General features: G+C 40.9%; 1 protein-coding gene across 1 annotated transcript in view; it reads left to right on the top strand.

The window, feature by feature from the left end:
* Nucleotides 1-7488: 7488 nt before the first annotated feature.
* Nucleotides 7489-17078, top strand: part of CCDC148 (coiled-coil domain containing 148) — a 31961-nt gene continuing 22371 nt past the window's right edge. Inside the window, exons 1-7 of the mRNA XM_010714073.3 lie at nucleotides 7489-7582; nucleotides 10981-11102; nucleotides 11924-12027; nucleotides 12780-12862; nucleotides 13025-13188; nucleotides 13455-13550; nucleotides 13633-13814. Of these exons, the coding sequence (XP_010712375.1) occupies nucleotides 7552-7582; nucleotides 10981-11102; nucleotides 11924-12027; nucleotides 12780-12862; nucleotides 13025-13188; nucleotides 13455-13550; nucleotides 13633-13814 (782 nt within the window). The 5' untranslated portion in view covers nucleotides 7489-7551. The remainder of the gene's footprint in view (nucleotides 7583-10980; nucleotides 11103-11923; nucleotides 12028-12779; nucleotides 12863-13024; nucleotides 13189-13454; nucleotides 13551-13632; nucleotides 13815-17078) is intronic.

Here is a 17078-nt window from a genome sequence, read left to right as displayed (position 1 = left end):
AAGGCTTTTGTTTATGGACTCTGCTTTTCTAAGTGTTGAAATAAGAGGATTTCAGAAAATTATTTTTTGTGTGACTCTGTATCTTTCTAATTGTTGGAAACAAATTTGGATCAGTGGGCTTACCTGATGATCAGTGGGGCTGTGATCTGATGACAGCAGTCCAGATGCTCCATGCAGAAATTTATACTCAGTGATCAGTAAATAATTTCTTTCTCAGTGGATTGATGACTTCTGCACACTCTGAGTGACCTCAGGTGTCTTCTGCTGAATTTCTGCTATTACTTGGTATTGATTTATTTCAGTATCAGATAGCATGGTAAATGTGATGGTACTCAGAGTTCTGCTGCAGCTCCTTTTAGCCCAGCTCTCCAGCTATCCCTATGGATCGTAAGTATGGAAATAAGAAACTATGCAGTGTTCTTACAGATTCAGTTGGAAGTGCTGTGTCTTGCCTAGTTCTCGGAGCCACCTGTTAGAGAGGTAATGCATATTTTAGGTTGCCAAGGGGATTGGTTTTGTTTTTAATCACAAAGTTGAATGTTCTTGTGACATAAAAGCATGAGAAGGGTTTACTTGGCTCACTTCAGTGTTTAGAAGGCAGGTTAAATTTTGGGCCAGGAGCATCATTTCATTAGTGCTCTTAAGCAAAGAAACCCTAAGTAAGAAGGCTGCTTTTCTTAGGGCTTCTCTGCTCTGTCTGCTATCTGTGTTTATGTGACTTAAAAGTTTTCTGGTTTAAGAGAAAAATAAGACAGCATCAGTTCTGTGCGGGTGGCTGAAATGCTCTTTTTCCAAAACTGATGAGCCTGAAGAGATAATGAAATTGCAATGTTTTGTTCCCCTAGTCTCTCTCCTTGGAGTGCCTCAGACTTTGTTTTCCACTAGCAGAAAAAATGTGTCAGGCAGCACCGAGATGCCGTGCTGTAATGCAGGGAATGCTGATTCTACAGCAGTTTTCTGTTACATCGTTTTAACCTCTGTTATGTTAAATGAGTAATGTAGATCTACATTTTTTATATGAAGGATGCCAGAGCAGCATAGTGTGAAGCTGTTCTGTGCACCATTGCAAATATGCTCCTTTCCACCTATGGCAGTGATCGAGCAGACATGCTTTGCAAGTCTGCTAATTAAGGGTCAATTTTACTGCACATTTGTTGCTGCTTAAATAATGGAGGAAATTATAGGCTCCTGTGATGGATAAATTCACTTGCTTCTTCCAGCGAGTCTTTAAATAAATGTGTCACAGCATATGGTTTAATTTGTAATATTTTTAATGCTACACATGGAGGTAATGTTCTTAATTTCAATTATGCTTTGATATGGACAGGTGTGCTGTCTGCAGCTGGCTAACTTCAAATGCTGCCCTTGGTCAGTGCAGATGGTCTGCCCGTGTTTGCACAGAACAGCACAGCTGAATGGCAGCTGGGTCCCCTGGCTCGTGGCTGCCTGGCAGGCATGGGTGACTCCATTTCCTACCTTCTTATGTCCTTTGTCCACTTTCAGAGATTTGGTTTCCTTTCTTTTACATTGTTGTTGCACTGAAAACATTTTTTTTTCCATGTGAAATTTTCTTTATTTTATCTTGGGTTTGCTAATTAAAATATTTGAAGATAGGTGAGAGAAATAGAGGTTCTCTTTCACGTATGGGTGTTCACAAAGGTTTTGTTTCGTTTCTGTTCTTCTCCCTTGCAGTGTCACAGCCTTCCCACAGGCTGATTGCCCAAGGCATTCCTCAAACTGATCTTCGTATTCTGGATTAAGATTTACTTAATGAGGAAATAACGAAGTTACATCAGACAAAGAGGACTGTGTCACTTCTGGGAACATAAAGTTTCTAATACTTGACTATTTCAAACCGCTCCGCAGTTCTCTCATTAAGGAATGACAGTTTGATTGACAATCCATCTATGGGATTTCTCTAACAGCTGCTTTGACACTGAATGATAAAAGTATTATTGCGTGTTACTTTTGGTGGAGGACTGAGTGCTGCAAGTTCTTTAAGATCAAAATGTTGTGAACGGGTTTTCAGCACTCAGTTTGCTGGTAGGAGGAAATGGGTCTGATTAAAGGTGCTTATTTTTAGTTTTTACTCCATCCTGTACCACGAGTGACTTTTCTGCCTCTTTTTGCTAACAATACTGAGGATCAGAGCGTTCAAACACCTGCATGTTAATATTCCTTTCCTTTGAATGGAAACATGCAAAAGCCAAGAAATTAATATTTCCTTCTAATATTTAGTGAGAGGTTTGGGGCTTTTTTCCCCCTAGATTTTAAGAGATGTCTAGACATTAGAAAGTGAGAGCACTGAAACGGAGGGACTTGAATGTTTGTTTGTTTTCTCCTGAGTTTGTCAGGAAACATCTGTCCTGCTCCTGTAATCAGAGCTGCTATTTATTCCTAACATTTTTCAATGGAGTCAGTGGTTCATTTCTGGTTTTATTTTTAACTGTGTACGTCAGTAGTGATTTACTTGAACTGCCAACACCTGCTGTTGCAAAATTAAGAAACCCTTGTGTCCCCAAAATCTGTGCACCTATCAAACTGTCAGCGGTTCTGCTGTTAAATTGTCTTTTGTGTAGAGTTGATACGGCTTCATATTATTGATTTTACATTTATAATACATCTGATGTAAAACCTGCTTAAAAGTTTAATTTTAAATACCGTGTCCAGACCACTAAATGCCAGCCCCACAATAATTTTATCTTCTGTCAATTAGCATCACTTTAACTGAGAAGGAAAAATGATGGCATCACCTGAATCTGCAAAGACTTTTGTATGCAAACGATGTGTTGAATGGAGGCAGTGAGATCCCGACTCCTTTAAAGTTAGCAGTTCAGTTCTTTGTGAAGTCTCATGCTTGTGGGATTGGGACCTTCGCTGAGTACGAAGCGCCAGGAGCTGCGACGTATGATGGCCTCATTGGCCAACGGTGCAGGCTTGGCTTGCTGCAGAAGTGCTGACTAACACTTGTGGAGTTTAATTTCTATTTAAATGAAAGGGAACAGGATCTTGCCTTCATGTTTGGCATTCCCATTTAAGAATATGCTTAAGTCATGTACTTGAAGCACAAGCATTTACATTAAGATAAGAACGCTCTTAAATGTTTAGTGAAATTGGAGGCATAATCCTTCTTTTAAAAAGACATATTCGTATTACTTTGGAGAGTTCTGAGCCACAGTGAAGCACTGACTTTATCTGCAGGAGCAGAAAAGGACGAGTGGCGTGCCCTGTGCTTCTCACTGTTACTAAAAGGTTTAGTCACGGCCGCTTGTAGACATGGCTGATTTAGCAGGCTTGGGGAACAGTTTTCTATGTAGCGATGGCTTCTGTTCAATGCCTCTTTCTTCTTTTGTACTTTCTGTTTCTAAGATGCATCGAAGCTTCCAACCTGGGGGCTGTATTGAAGTTAGAACAAAGCCTGAATCGAGGCTTAGACGGACTTTCATAGCATTGAAGAGGTTTTAAAAACATCAGCATTACAGCAGAAATAAATGTAACTTGCAGTGCGTATGTAATTCTCTTTGCTACGTTTTCTAGTTACTGGCTGGCTGTCACCCAGCATCTCCTGGAAGGACACTCGCCTGACACAGATGCTGTCTGGGAAAGCATTAACAGCTGTGTAGGTACGGGCCAGGATCAGTGAGCAGAGCACGGCACGGCCGAGCTGTTGGTCAGAGCCGTACGGGGCACCGTGGGCACTGTGGGCACTCAGCCGAGCGGTAGAACCCGAGCGGTTCAAAAACAAATATATGAAAAAAAAAGGAGGCAGACAAGATATCAGGAATAGATTTCTTGCTAGATCTAGCTCATTATCTCTGCTCAAGCAGCTGCAAAACTTTAAAATCAGTCATTTTCACCATGAAACACAAATTCTAGATAATAAGCTGTAGTGTTTGCTATGAATTTCACTTGCAACTTAGACAAGGCTGCAGAGTAGGCCTTGAGTGAGTGCTCCAAGAATTAACCCACTGTTATTAAATATATTTGTCATAAATTCAGTCTTGGTGAGATTATCATTATGATGAGAATATACCCAGCCCTGTTCCCCTTTACATGCAGACTCCACAGCTAGGAGAAGCGCTAACAGGTCATAGAATTTAGTGAAGCAGGATCACAGTGGGAACTACTTTTTTAAGGTTATGAACTGAAAAAATTGTAATGGTCTCTTCAAAAGCGAAGGCAGGAGAGTGCTTGAGGACACTGTCACGTGTACTGAAATGCAATTAGTATCCCTTGAATTCTTGCACTGCCTTTTGTGAACTGGAGTGGAAATGCAAGAGGAAGTAGATGATATTTCTGCTACATATCACTGTCCATGGCTTACGCTTGTAAGCACAAAAATGGAAGTGAGCTTTCTGCTCTCTGAAGCTGCAGAGCTCACTCACTCGGCAGGGATTCCCTGGGGCTCGCAGTGCTGGGGTGCCCTGCCTGTGCCGGGTCGCTGCTGCACACACAGGTACAGCTGTGCAGCTCTGCTGGCTGCTCAGTGCTTCTCAGAACCCTGTGAAAACAGCCCAGCTGGAGAACCCTGGGAGGTACTGAGCTCCCTCTAACATAAGCATGGGAAATCGGGGTGCCAAGAATAGCGAGAGCAAAGAAAAGCCATCCTGCTTTGTTACAGATCTTTCAGTTTGACTAGGACTTTGTAGGGAACTCTGACATCTCACTCTGCAGTTAGAACTAACCCGTGCCGTGTTTTCCTTTGTGGATACGTTATGCTGGGCTGGTACAAGTCTGAGAAGTCAGAATAGTTCCACAAGGCACGTGCAGTCTGTGCCGTGTCCAATGGAGAATAAATGCATTTCTGCTTGCAGAATCTCTGCATAATCTCTGGACATGGTATCCTTGCTGATATCTCTGGCAAGGGAGACGAAAACTACTGTGTAAATATTGACCACAGCGTGCAGATCCCAAAGAGAAATTGCCACGGTCTGAAATAGCGCTGCTGCTGGGCAGAGCTCGGTGGCTCCGCAGACAGTGGTCACAACCATGTAGAATCACTCGGTTGGCTCTTGCCCTTCTTTTCTTGGCCTCAACCGATGCAGCATGTGTCTGGTGCTATTGGAAGAGGCTTGGGGGCACTTCTACCATGCTGTCGTGTCAGGAGCAATGTCTGTAGGTGACAGTAATACTGAGCCACTGCTGAGCGTCTCCTGAATGAGGCTGGGGTTGTGATAGCTTGTGATTAAGTATTTCTTGTCCCTGTTGTATTTCTGCTGATTCTTCCAAGAAGTAAAGACTACTCTGTGCATAGCTGACCTTTTTAAGAAGCAGCAGAAAAATGTATTTTGTTTTAGAGGGGAAAGAAGAGACATTTCAACTTTGTGTGTCTTGACATACTAAGTAAGGGTGTAACTCTCATTCTGTACTGTAGAGAACTTACATATAGAATGGATTTGATTAAAAAAAATCAATTCCAACTGAAGTATATGTGCAGATAGAGAATTATGCAGAAACAGGTTGTTCCGCCCAGAAAATATGACCATCACAAACAGGCCTAACAAAGCAGCTTCTTCTGGGCAGCATTACTCCTTTGGCTGGATGAATTTGGCCTTGTTACGTGGTTACAGGTTAAACCCAAGCGATTGCTTTAAGGAGAGAAAATGGGATCAACAAAATGAATATGCTAATTCTTTTCTATCTTCTTCCCTTGAGGAGTGTGCAGACTTTGGGATAGCACTGTGAATTTGTTTGCAAGGGACTACTAGGTTGTAAAATAAACATTAATGTTTCATAATAGGAACAAACTCCCAAATGTATTATCATATTTTCTTCTTCAATTTCAGCCTCTGTGATCAGATGTTGGCCTTCAGAGTAGCTTCTGACTGACAGATACTGCCAATTTCTTCCAGAACAAATTTGGAAAGGTTCCTTTCTTGTTAACATGTGGTTGCTCTTGGGTGAAGATCGATGACGTTTAGACTTTGTTGATTTTGGTTCAGTGCAAGGGAGGGTTTCCTTCATTTAAATAACATAGAAGGATATGCATTGAGAAGCACTGGGAAATGCCATGCCATCAGTGAGCGTTCGCTATTTTCCACTTGCTGCCATCTTCCAATATTCTTTGTACAGAACCTGATAGCCATGATTTTTCTTTGCTTTCTAACTTTCATCGTTACCTAAACATACAGTATGAATATCAAACAGTGGCTTGGAGACACAGGAATGACTGTGTGCAGTTGTGGCTGTAGTTTCAACTGCATTTGCTGTTTTTTTGCAGCAATAATAGTACTTCATTCAATGAAACTTGTCCATCTCGGTCAGGTTTTTACACTTAAGCTGTTTTTGATGATTCTGCAATGCAGAATGCTGTCAGGAAGAAATATAGCTCACGGGAACATACAATACTAAGTATCCTTGGTTGCAGTCGCACAGTTTGTGTAGACTGAAATTAATAGCTCTCTGTCAGAGTCATTTCCTTTCAATTGCTGCTGCTGCTCTTCTCTGCCTTTCTCTCTATGCATTGGGCCATCCTTGGAATTTGTGTGGATAAGCTGGTTCGACTTGCTAGAACAGCAGAAAAATAACTCCACAAAATACAGATGAACAGACTTTGCTGGTCTGCTGTTTACTGTGTTGCTACTTGCTGCAGGAGCAGGCAGGTGCCAAAGCTGCACCACGTTAGGTGGAATTTGTGTCTAGGAAGCGATGGGGAGGTGAAGCTGGGAGTGAGGGGGAGGGTTTGGGGCAGGCTGGCTGAATGCAGCCTTTCCCTTCTGCTGCGGTTCGGCCGTTCATCCAGATCTGCTGAAACACCCCATCTCTAGCTTTGCATGCATGTTTTCTTCACGTGCAAAACCTGTGATAGGGCCTCATTGAAGTGGAAATGCGCTTTTGGGACATCAAAGTTGGTTTGTTTTTTAACTGCATTGTAGATGTTATTATTTACGGTTGGACTAGATGGCCTCGGAAGCCTTTGGTGATGCTATGACTGCAGTGTAAATGCGAGGCTGATCCCAGCGTGCTGCAGATCCTTGATGTGCATTTTCTGTCCTCTTTGCTCATTAGGAATTAAGCCAGTATTACTGAAACAGCCGGGTTGGATTGCCAGGTGTTAATGCAGAGACTCTTGAAGGGGTATAAAGAGATCTAGATATAAACTACAGTGTGTAAATACAAAAAAAGAGAGGCCTTTCAGGCTTCATCTCTAAAAATCAAAGAGCAGCTCAAAGAGCAATCTTCCATTCGGGCCAGTAGGACAGATACATTTCAAAAAGCATAAAGGAAAGGATGACTGATCTACTTGGTAACAGTGTCACAGATCCATCAAGTGAATAATAGTTTGGTTTCCATTTCTCAGCTGCTCCCTAAACAATATGAGAGATTTTTTGAACAATAGCAAAAAAAGTGAAATCTTTCTTAAAATGGAAGATGAACTTGTGTAATTTCTAATTACGCATTTCACTCTGACGTGTCCTCTCTTCTTGGAAATCAATGTGTGTTATTGTATGACTATTTTTGGCATCCTCAGTGCTGGTGTTCTCAAGACATGTTTGTTTCTCAACAGGTGTTAAACAACACATAAAAAGGAGTGAATCAGACCACAGAACAATGTCTGCAGCTCAGAGGATTAGTGATGTTGGTATGTACACTGTCGAGTATAAATTCAATTGCTTTGTCACAAGTAAAAATAGAACAGTTTATGCAATATGTGATTAATTGTGACGTATGGAAGCTCCTATAGTATTTTGATTTTTAATGCAAAATATGTTTCCACAAAGAGCTGTGGGGTCATTTTGTCAGATTTTCTGTAGGGCATGTAGCAAATGAGAATCCTTCAGAGAGGCTTGGAAAAGGGTCATGAAATAGCTTTCAGGACTTGTCTTAGGATTTTATATGGGGTCCTTCTGCAGTGCTGACTGTTAGAAATACTGCTTCGAGTCACGGCGTGCTTACTGATGAATGGGAAAAAAAGTTTATAGTGATACTTAATGGCAAGTTTCACTATTAAAGATACCCCAAAAAATGGGAAGGAAAACCTCATTCTATGATTCTATGAAAATTCCCAGCTTACACATGAAATTACTGAAGGTCTGCGTGCTGAAGCCTTACAGTACCTGGGCAAATGTTGAGGTATTTTTGTTCACTATTAAAATTGTATCTCAGGTTTAGCTGATATTTATTACAGAAAATTGTGAAAAAATGTTAGCTTAGTATTTTTTACTAATGTGGATACATATGTATGTATTTTGGATGTATATGTACATATTAGGTACATAAAGGAATCTTTACATTTGTAAGACGGAAGGCACATCCAACACACTACATATTAAATGTAAAGTTTTCCTCTGATAGGCTAGCAACCTCATTTTGGAGTTAATTGTACATGAATAGATTTCATTGCCTTCAGAAATATCCTCAAAGAGTAAGGTCCTCAGTAAAAGAAGCTGGTAAAGATTACGAGTGGAGATTCATAAGGTTCAGATGTACAAGGCAAAGCAAAAAACATATCAAAAGCAAAGGCAAAAGTGAATGACGTGGGGTGAGAGATTTGGGAATTGGACCTGTCTTCCATCCCTTCTGATTCTTGCAGATGTGAAGGAGCACCACCAAGTGTAACCTTTGTGTGTTTCTCTGATGCATTTCTCCGTGGTCAGAGTAAAAAACAAGCAGTGGCTCTCCTAGTGCTTTTTTTTTTTTTAATAACATTCCAGTTTCTTTTCTGTTCCTCCAGTGGGGTGACTCTTTCTCCTTTCCTCACTTTCTGCACTGAGCTCTGTTGCTTCCTCGTCATCAGTATGTCCTTTTACATTTTTCTTCCTATTCTTCCATTCTTTTTGCTGTCTACTCTTCTCACTCATTTAATATTGTGAGAAAGAAGGAGAACGAAAAAGATGAGATGTTTGCTTGATCACACCCTTATCCTTGATACACCTCACTGAGGAATAAAGCTGGCATATAGAAAGCAGGGTTTCAAAAGCTGATGGTAAATGGCAGCTGTCAAACAGGGACACCAAGCTGTAATTTCATCGAGCGGCTTAAGGAGAATGGCGGTGCTGTTGTAGGCCGAAGAATACTGGTAGGCTATTGCAATTTTGAGTGAGATACGCAGGTGGGTTCCTCATCCTGGGTATCCGTACCACAATTCAGAACAACTGGCGTGAGAGCTTCATGCAGTGAAATGACTTCAGAATAACTTCTGATTCCTGATCAGAAGGTGACACTGTCAGCAGAAGGTGAAAGTCAGCAGTGGCATGAGAACAGCAGCAGCTGTAGCAGGCACTGCAGGGAGAGAGGCAGGTTGCTATTTCTTCTGGAAGGTGACTGTCCCAGCTTTGTTCTGACACTCACCTGCACCATAGTAGGCTATCCTGGAATTAAGTGAGGATCAGGAATGCTGGAAGGCAGATCACACTACTGTGTATTTCTGAGATCATGAGATTTATGCCACACCAGAGAAGAAGCACAGAGCTGTATTTAATGACTTCTGTGAGTAGTTAGTATCAGTTATTGATAACAGTAGCAGTTACTGATTCGTTTCTGATGAGCATGACAGGATGAAATTGCAAACCTGGCTTATCTCCCAGTGAAATGCCTGCAAGGAGCCTGAATTACCTACGTTATGGAAATGCCCTGAGGCTCTCGCTGTGTCCTGCTGCTTCTGAGAGTGGACACCAGTGCTGCTACTTGAAATGACTGCAGACTGGCAGTGATTTAAAGGTTCAGGAGCAGTAGTGAAGAATTAACAGGCTTAAGAGGAAGAACTGAGTGTGTGCTTGTTCAAAGGGTTTGTCTGCTAAAATTTTCCTTCTTTGAATGCATAATGATGGTACACAGAATCATAGAATCGTAGAATGGTTTGGGTTGGAAGGACCTTTGAGATCATCTCGTTCCAGCCCCCTGCTACAGGCAGGGACACCTCCCTCCAGACCAGGCTGCTCACAGCCCCATCCAGCCTGGCCTTGAGCCCTTCAGGGAGGGAACATCCACAGCCTCACTGGGCAGCCTGTTCTGTGTCTCATCACCCTCACAGTGAAGAATTTCTTCCTAATGTCTAGTCTACACAATCGCTGATGGACAAAGTTGTAACCAATCTCAAAAGCAAGGAAAAAGTGTTCATGTAGAATCTTGCTAACTTGGAGAAGAGGATTTCAAATCTGGATCTAGGGGAACAAAAGACAGTAGATGAACAATGCTTCGTAGAGGACTAAAAACCAGGGGAGAAGAGTTGTTCAAACAAAGATTACAGGAAGGATAAAATGGAAGAAATTTTCCCTCTGTGAGATCTCTTGAAGGGAGAAGTGTGAGTTAGCTTCACTGTGTGGTGAAAGACCAGCTTGGTTAAGCTTTGTCAAATGCTTCTTCAGCTCAGCTGCTTCCTCTGGGTTTTTGGACAACAGACTTTAAGTACTGAGACAACCTTTCAAATACTGATGATAGGCATATAGCAGAAAGTGGGCATTCTGAACCACACCAGTGTGAGCTAAGTGGAATGCTTTCCTTGTTCTTCTTCAAGGAAGTTCTGTAGAAAAGTTTTGCTGTTCTTGTGGCTGAGATTCGATGAGAAGTGTATCTGAGACTGATTCGGTTTACATTCAAGTATTGATTTATAGAGCTTTTCTTTTAGAAAAAAAAAATTCCTATTAATCAATTCATGCAAGACAATAAATGTTGAGGTGGTATTCCTGTTGCTGTAATAATTATGCTTATATTGAAGCTTAAGTAGTTCTGTTAGAAGTTACTGAAAGTCCAGTAAACTCAATTTGAAGTGAATTATTCTTTTAGTTCACGTAGAAAAAAATAACTGCTTTTACTAAACTATTTATGAAAAGACAAATGGTTAATTTTTCTTATTGTTTCTGTCAGCTTATGTTTATATCAGATTCTTATTCAGCACCTACAAATCTCTGTTATGAAAACTTCTAATGCTTTTATTGTACTGTCTCTAATTTCCATGCATAACGCTTTCATTTTATGGCTCATACTTAAAATATTTCTTGAGAATTTGACATGGTTGTAAATGTTTTATGTGATAACTAGAAAATCTGGTGAATCCTATGAGAAACGCTCTTTGCAGTCAGAAGTATAAACCCATTGACTACAAACGTCTATGTGAACTCACTGCAACAGAAAAAATGGCATCCACAAAAATTCAATTAAAGGTATGTATTTTCTAATTTGTATTATCATGTTCTTAATAAAATGATCGTATTTCTTTTCACTGCCTGCATGGAATCTGACAGCGAATAGGAGGGTAGGGGGGTTGGGTGAATTGGGGCATCCCCTGCAAACAGGGGGGTTTTGCCACTTGAAGCAGTTGGCAGGGGAGTGCTGGGGTTGGGTGGTACAGAGGTGGAGGTGGTGGGAAGCAAGAAGAAAGTAGCGGGAGAGGAGCAAACGTCTGCTGGGCATTCTTCTGTTCCTTCTTTCCTCACTGCTGATTAGCCAGAACGTCTGGCTGCTGCTTCATCCATGATGGATTTTCCTCTAGTTTAAGAAGTAACTCCATCTCTCTGAAAGCACGCCTTCCTGTTCTCCATGAAGTCGAAGCAATTCCTTCGTGAAATCTGCAGATAAATTCAGAGCATCTTTAATTGGACAGATTTAGAAAAGCACCCTTTTTCAGTAACCAATTTTTAAAATAATTTTTCTTTAGAGATATGCTTTCATTCTTTCACCTTCTTCCCACCTGTAAGAAAGTTTCTTTCCCTTACTCACCCACCCTCTTTATCCTCTGGGAAATAGGAATATGAAAGAAAAGAAGAAGAAGAAAACGGATTACACTTCTTTCATTTTTCATTTTAATTGCAACTTGAAGTGGAATAAAAATTTTCGCGGAAATTAATTACCCCTTGTTCTTTAGAAAACAGCTTTGTAAAGAGCTGTTAGGCTTTCTGTTCTGTAATTCAGTTTCAATATGAAGAACTTTGATGAAGATATTGAACATACCAAAAATACTGACGCCCTTTTAATCACCTTGCAGATCAAAAAAATGGAGCAAATTTCAAAAATTAACAAAGAGCAAATGCTACTGAAACAGCACCGCCGAGTGTGGTGGCGAGAGTATAAAAGACTTAGTGAGAGCAGGTAGGACCTGGGGAATCTTATTCATTGTTAAATAAATACATCAGACAGCAGAGATTCTTGTGCGGGACATGGGATGGGAGGGCCATCAGGAGGAGAAGATAAATCTTTGTGCAGGCAAAAGAGTTGTGACTGTCATTGAAAGGGGTCTGCAGGTGCAAAGAGAACAGATTGAAAATGGGCAGAGCGAGGTGGATGTTCTACATGTGCACAGGTCCCTGCAAAAGTGAACGCCGAGAGAGCTGGGGCTTTTCAGCCTGGGGAACAGAAAAGAGAGAGGGGTTCTGGTCGCTGTTTGTGAATTTCTGAAGTGTGAGAATCGAGTGGGTGGGGCTGGGCTTTCTTCCATGCTGGGCAGTGACAGAACAAGAGGCAACAGGCTGCAGAAGCTGTTTTCTTGCCTTTTGAATGATGTATATTATCCCAGAATTTTTTGAAAGAATACTTTGGAAAGAATACTTCTGGTATCCTGATGCAGTTCTTTTCTCAGAAGGAACTGTGATTTGCTGCCCAAACCACAACTTTGCTGTCTTAGGTCCACCAGCTTGCGTGCTATGTAGCAGATCCCTTACAGCATGTTTTGCTGAAGGAAGGGTGGCTTCCATCTCTCTCACATCAAACTCCTGCCCTTAGTACCTCGCATGTGGAGAGTCCTTTTTATTTAATGAATGAAATGTCAGAGGTTTATCATGCTTGCAAACTTGATAACTAAGAAATCAATCAGGTCTTCTGTCAAACTCATTCACATTTTGCAGGGAAAAAGCAGAAGCAGAAATACAGGCTCTTCTTGATGAAGGAATTCATAAGTATGACTTTTTTTTGGATATATGGGACTTGGGTAAGAATTTTCAATTCATTTCTTGACTATTTATTACAGTCAAAATTACCTTAATTGCTTGTTGAGTTTTTAAATACCTGTCATGACAGTTATTGGTTTAGGAAGCACGGTGCTGCATAATACTTTGTGTTTTAGAAAGCTTTATGTTTCATTTGCACATAGAGCATGAATTGTCACAGGAGCGGGATGCTTACCAGACTGATACTGTGGCTCCCGTCTGGCAACTAAGAGAGAATTTGAAGTTCTGGCTGTCTGAAATGCAGCATTACCTCACAGAAGACTCATCTCTGAAAAACAAATTCGGTCTAGCTGAGAAGTTACAGCAGGTTGGCATTTTAACATTCCTTGTCCGATTTCTGATCATGGGCTACTTAGCATTTCTTTTGTATGTAATGTTTTGAGGCTAAAGCTGACTTTCAGACTATTTAGTAAGTATTCAGTAAGTTCTGCGCTTGCCAGAGTGCAAACCTGTTTCACTGAAATCTGTAAGAGCACAGCAGAGTTCAACTGGACATCAAGTTCTTGTTTCTAAATCAGAAATTTCACATTCTAACAATACAAAGAAATAACAGTAATGTATTTCATGAAATAGATCGAATCTGTGAAGAAACAACGGAAAACAATTTTGGAATTTCTCAACCTTGAAAGTCTGGCTTTGGAAAGAGAGCTTCGAGACTACAAAATAGAAGTAAGCTTTTCCTTCTAAAGGTAGTTAACGATGTTGCAGAAAAAATATAATGCAGTGTGCTGAGTAGCATTTTTCATCACAGGCCATAGTGCATGATTTTGGAGAGAAAAATGGACTTTTCCATGAAGTTCCTTCAGATCTACTGTCTTTGAAGTTCCCTTATCCAGACTTGAGGAGCTTTGTTATCAACGAATACCGTAAGCTTGCTAATGAATACTGGTCTCAGCTGCAAGAGATTGATCAACAGCTAAACGTCATATATAGGTAATGATATCTGTTTCTGGGTTTCTTTTGCAGAGGATAACATAAACTTTAATGTATTTTGCAATTTACAGGTTCTGCAGTTTCCTTTACTATTTTACTCGGTGCAGAGAACAGTTGACTCACTGCCCAGATCTCTTGGGCTAAAGTCAGCAGCTTTTTGCACAGATCTTAAATGCCTTTGTCTATAAAGTTGATGAATAGGTCTTGTCTTTTAAAGAATTTTGGATCACTGCACTAATTATCATCATAAATAAATGTAAGAATATATAGAGATAAAGAATAGTTTAAAGAAGGAGAGGTTTTTCTGTAAATGAAAAAGTTAGTAGAAAGAACACAAATATTCATAATGATCTGGAAATGTAACGTAACTAGAAATGTAATATGTAACCCAGAAATACAATATGTTAATGGGAGCAAAGATCAGCTTTCCTGATCCTGCTAACTTGAGTCCAGGAGAGTGTATTGAGTTGCAGCTGTTGTACCAGCCGTGGCTTCTTTTTGTTCTTTACTGATATTCCCCCAGATGAAAATGATGTCAGGTTTTAAGAAGGTGGAGAGTGGGAAGGCCAGAGGAATTATTTGGAGCCTGGGAAGAATAAACTGGAGAGAGCAGAAAAAGCCCTGTGTTTTATTGGTAAAACAATCACAAACTTGGTCTAAGCTCCCCCTTTTCCTACATGCTCTCGCGGTGCAGCACTTAAACATCCTGCCACTGCTGATAAATTAGTTTGGGAATGCTCAAACAGGTGTAAGATGTTCATCCCCTAGAAAGTGATGTTATCTACATATCTTTTATATAAACTGCCTGGATATTTTGTAGGTCCTTCTCCTTCTGTTATCTGAAACCAGTCTTTTACTACTATACAGTCCTAGGTGTTATAACGTGATACTTATTAAAAGTTGTCTTGATCTTTCCAGTTTTTATAGCATTTATAAAGCAGCAGGTGGCAAATTTATAGCAGTTTCAGTGTTTATTGCTTTTAGAAACTGAAGAATTTTTTTCAAGCATAATATAGGATGATGATGTTTGATCAGTCTAAATTCACTTCCTTTATTTCTGCTGAAACACAAATTTTGTTTTTGGGAAAAATCCAACTTCTAAATTGTCCCATAAATTGTGGACTTGGAACTGATGTGTTACAGCTGATGATTCTCTAAGTACAACTATATTTTTTGCCACAATTTCCAAGGATATCTCAATTATTTAAATAGCTGAAAGCTGGGTTTAGTACCACATATTCAGCACCTCATCACACTCATATTCATATCCTCAGCAACATCCCTTCAATGAAGGGGATATTACGACTACGCTGAGTAAATGTGGTTCCTCTTTCAAGGCCTGTTAACGGGATGTTTCTGGTGGAACAATCAGCAACGACATAACTGATGGCCGGGGGAGTTAACATCACACTTGGTGGCACTGATCATATCATAGAACACAGAATCACTGTTGCAGCCTATCTGCAGATTCCACAACACGTCAGTGCATCAAGTTTATGTTGTCCCAGCTATTGCAAAGGATATGTGGGGATTATAGGGCAGCTTCCCTTCCCAGTCCTTTTGTGTTCTTTAAAAGTGTAAAGCCAGGGATTAACCCTGGGTAAGTTTGTTTCAAAGGAAGCAGCTGCCCCAGGCTTGCTGAATGTCAGACAACCTCCCTGTTTCAGTTCTGGAACAGAATCAAGATTGAAATGTTTTCTGGTAGCAGAGTTATACACAGAAGAAAAGCAAGAAGGATGTTTAAAAATTGGGTTGTGCCATCAGCCTTGTAAATGTTTGCGAATATCCTGGTGCTGAAGAAGCATACTACCTTAAATAGTGATGTAAAGAGTGATGTCAGATTTCATTTAGATGAGGTCTTGTTTTATGTAATTTTGCAGAAGTTTGCATTTATTGAAGCAAGATATTTTCAAATTCTCTGTGCATGTAACGGTTGCAAATACACCAGGCTGGATCATGTTTCCTTTAGCTATTTGTCTGTATACAGCTGACCAAATCTCTTCACAGCTGACAAACCAAGACTTCTGCAGTCTGTGTTTCCCTGCTTCCAATAACCCACGTGTGGCTCCAGCTGTTAGCTCCCTGGGTCGTCTTCCACAACCCCCAATTTCTCCGTCTTGTTCCCAAGCGGCACAGCACCCATCGTTAGCTGGCCTTGCTCCTGAGCAGCACAGCACCCATCGTTAGCTGCCATCACAGCAGTGGACAGCCAGGGGGATCCTTAGGGAGGTGAGAAAGCTGAGGCAAATGTGGGCGCAAGCCTCGCACACCCCTGTGCCCTGCAGATGGGGGGCAGCAGGCCGGCCTTCTGAGCGCAGGGTCTGTGCTGATCCCTGCTCTCAGGTGGGCAGTGCAGTGTCTGCTGGTCGGGATGTGCTTCACTGTAGGCAAAAGACCTCTAGATGTTCATCAACCTGCGTGTTTGGAACGAATGCTGTGTTATCTTAAGAATTGTAGTCAGTTAAGCCTCCACGGGAGCAGTTGCAGTCAAAGAGGTTTAAGTCATAGCAAAGAATAATTAATTTGTTCATTAAAGTTACTCTTCAGAACGCCTATACCTCAAAATACCAAATTATGACACAGATTCTAAAATTAGTAACTGATCTGATTTCATTGAAAACACTGTCTAGAGAAAAGCAGAGGGGGGTGGTGTTTAAAGCACTCATTTCTGAGGATCAGTTGCAAGACAGCTTTCATTGAGGCTGCAGGAATAGCACATCTTTCATTGCCTCCTCTGTCACAGCTCAGGAGCTCTTGACTTGGAGACCTGCAGCCCAGCCTTGCAGTTACAGGACAGTACTGCAGCCATTCCCTTTTTGATTCCCTAATTCCTTTTACTCTCTGGGGCACTATTTCTTCTTTGTTCCTAGAAAATGAAAGCACCATACGCTCAGCAATCTGCATTCATTGTCTTTCATGATAAATTAAGGAGTAGCCCGTAAGGAAGCACTTTCATTGCTAGACAATGTCTGCTATACTGAAGTTATGTCCTGTTTTATGTTGTCTCCAGCTTGCACAGTAGCTGTCAGACATTGAAAATAAACTTCTTACAGGAGCTGGATCTTCTCTCTCTCCCATTTTGAAACCACCTCCGTTTCTGTTCATGGTGCTGGATCTAAAATTAAACAGCTGTGTCTTGGAAATAGTTTGTCAAGTATTCCACACAGTTTATGAGAAGTTAAAAGAAAATGAGAGTAAGAGAAACATAGGTCTATCTCAGGTAAAATTGTTGAGGGAAAGATTACTCTGTCTACAATTTCATTA

Source organism: Meleagris gallopavo, chromosome 7, assembly GCF_000146605.3.
Source record: "Meleagris gallopavo isolate NT-WF06-2002-E0010 breed Aviagen turkey brand Nicholas breeding stock chromosome 7, Turkey_5.1, whole genome shotgun sequence".
In the NCBI taxonomy this organism is placed as follows: domain Eukaryota; kingdom Metazoa; phylum Chordata; class Aves; order Galliformes; family Phasianidae; genus Meleagris; species Meleagris gallopavo.
Note: the sequence above shows the minus strand (reverse complement) of the source record. Positions and strands in the feature narration are given on the sequence as shown.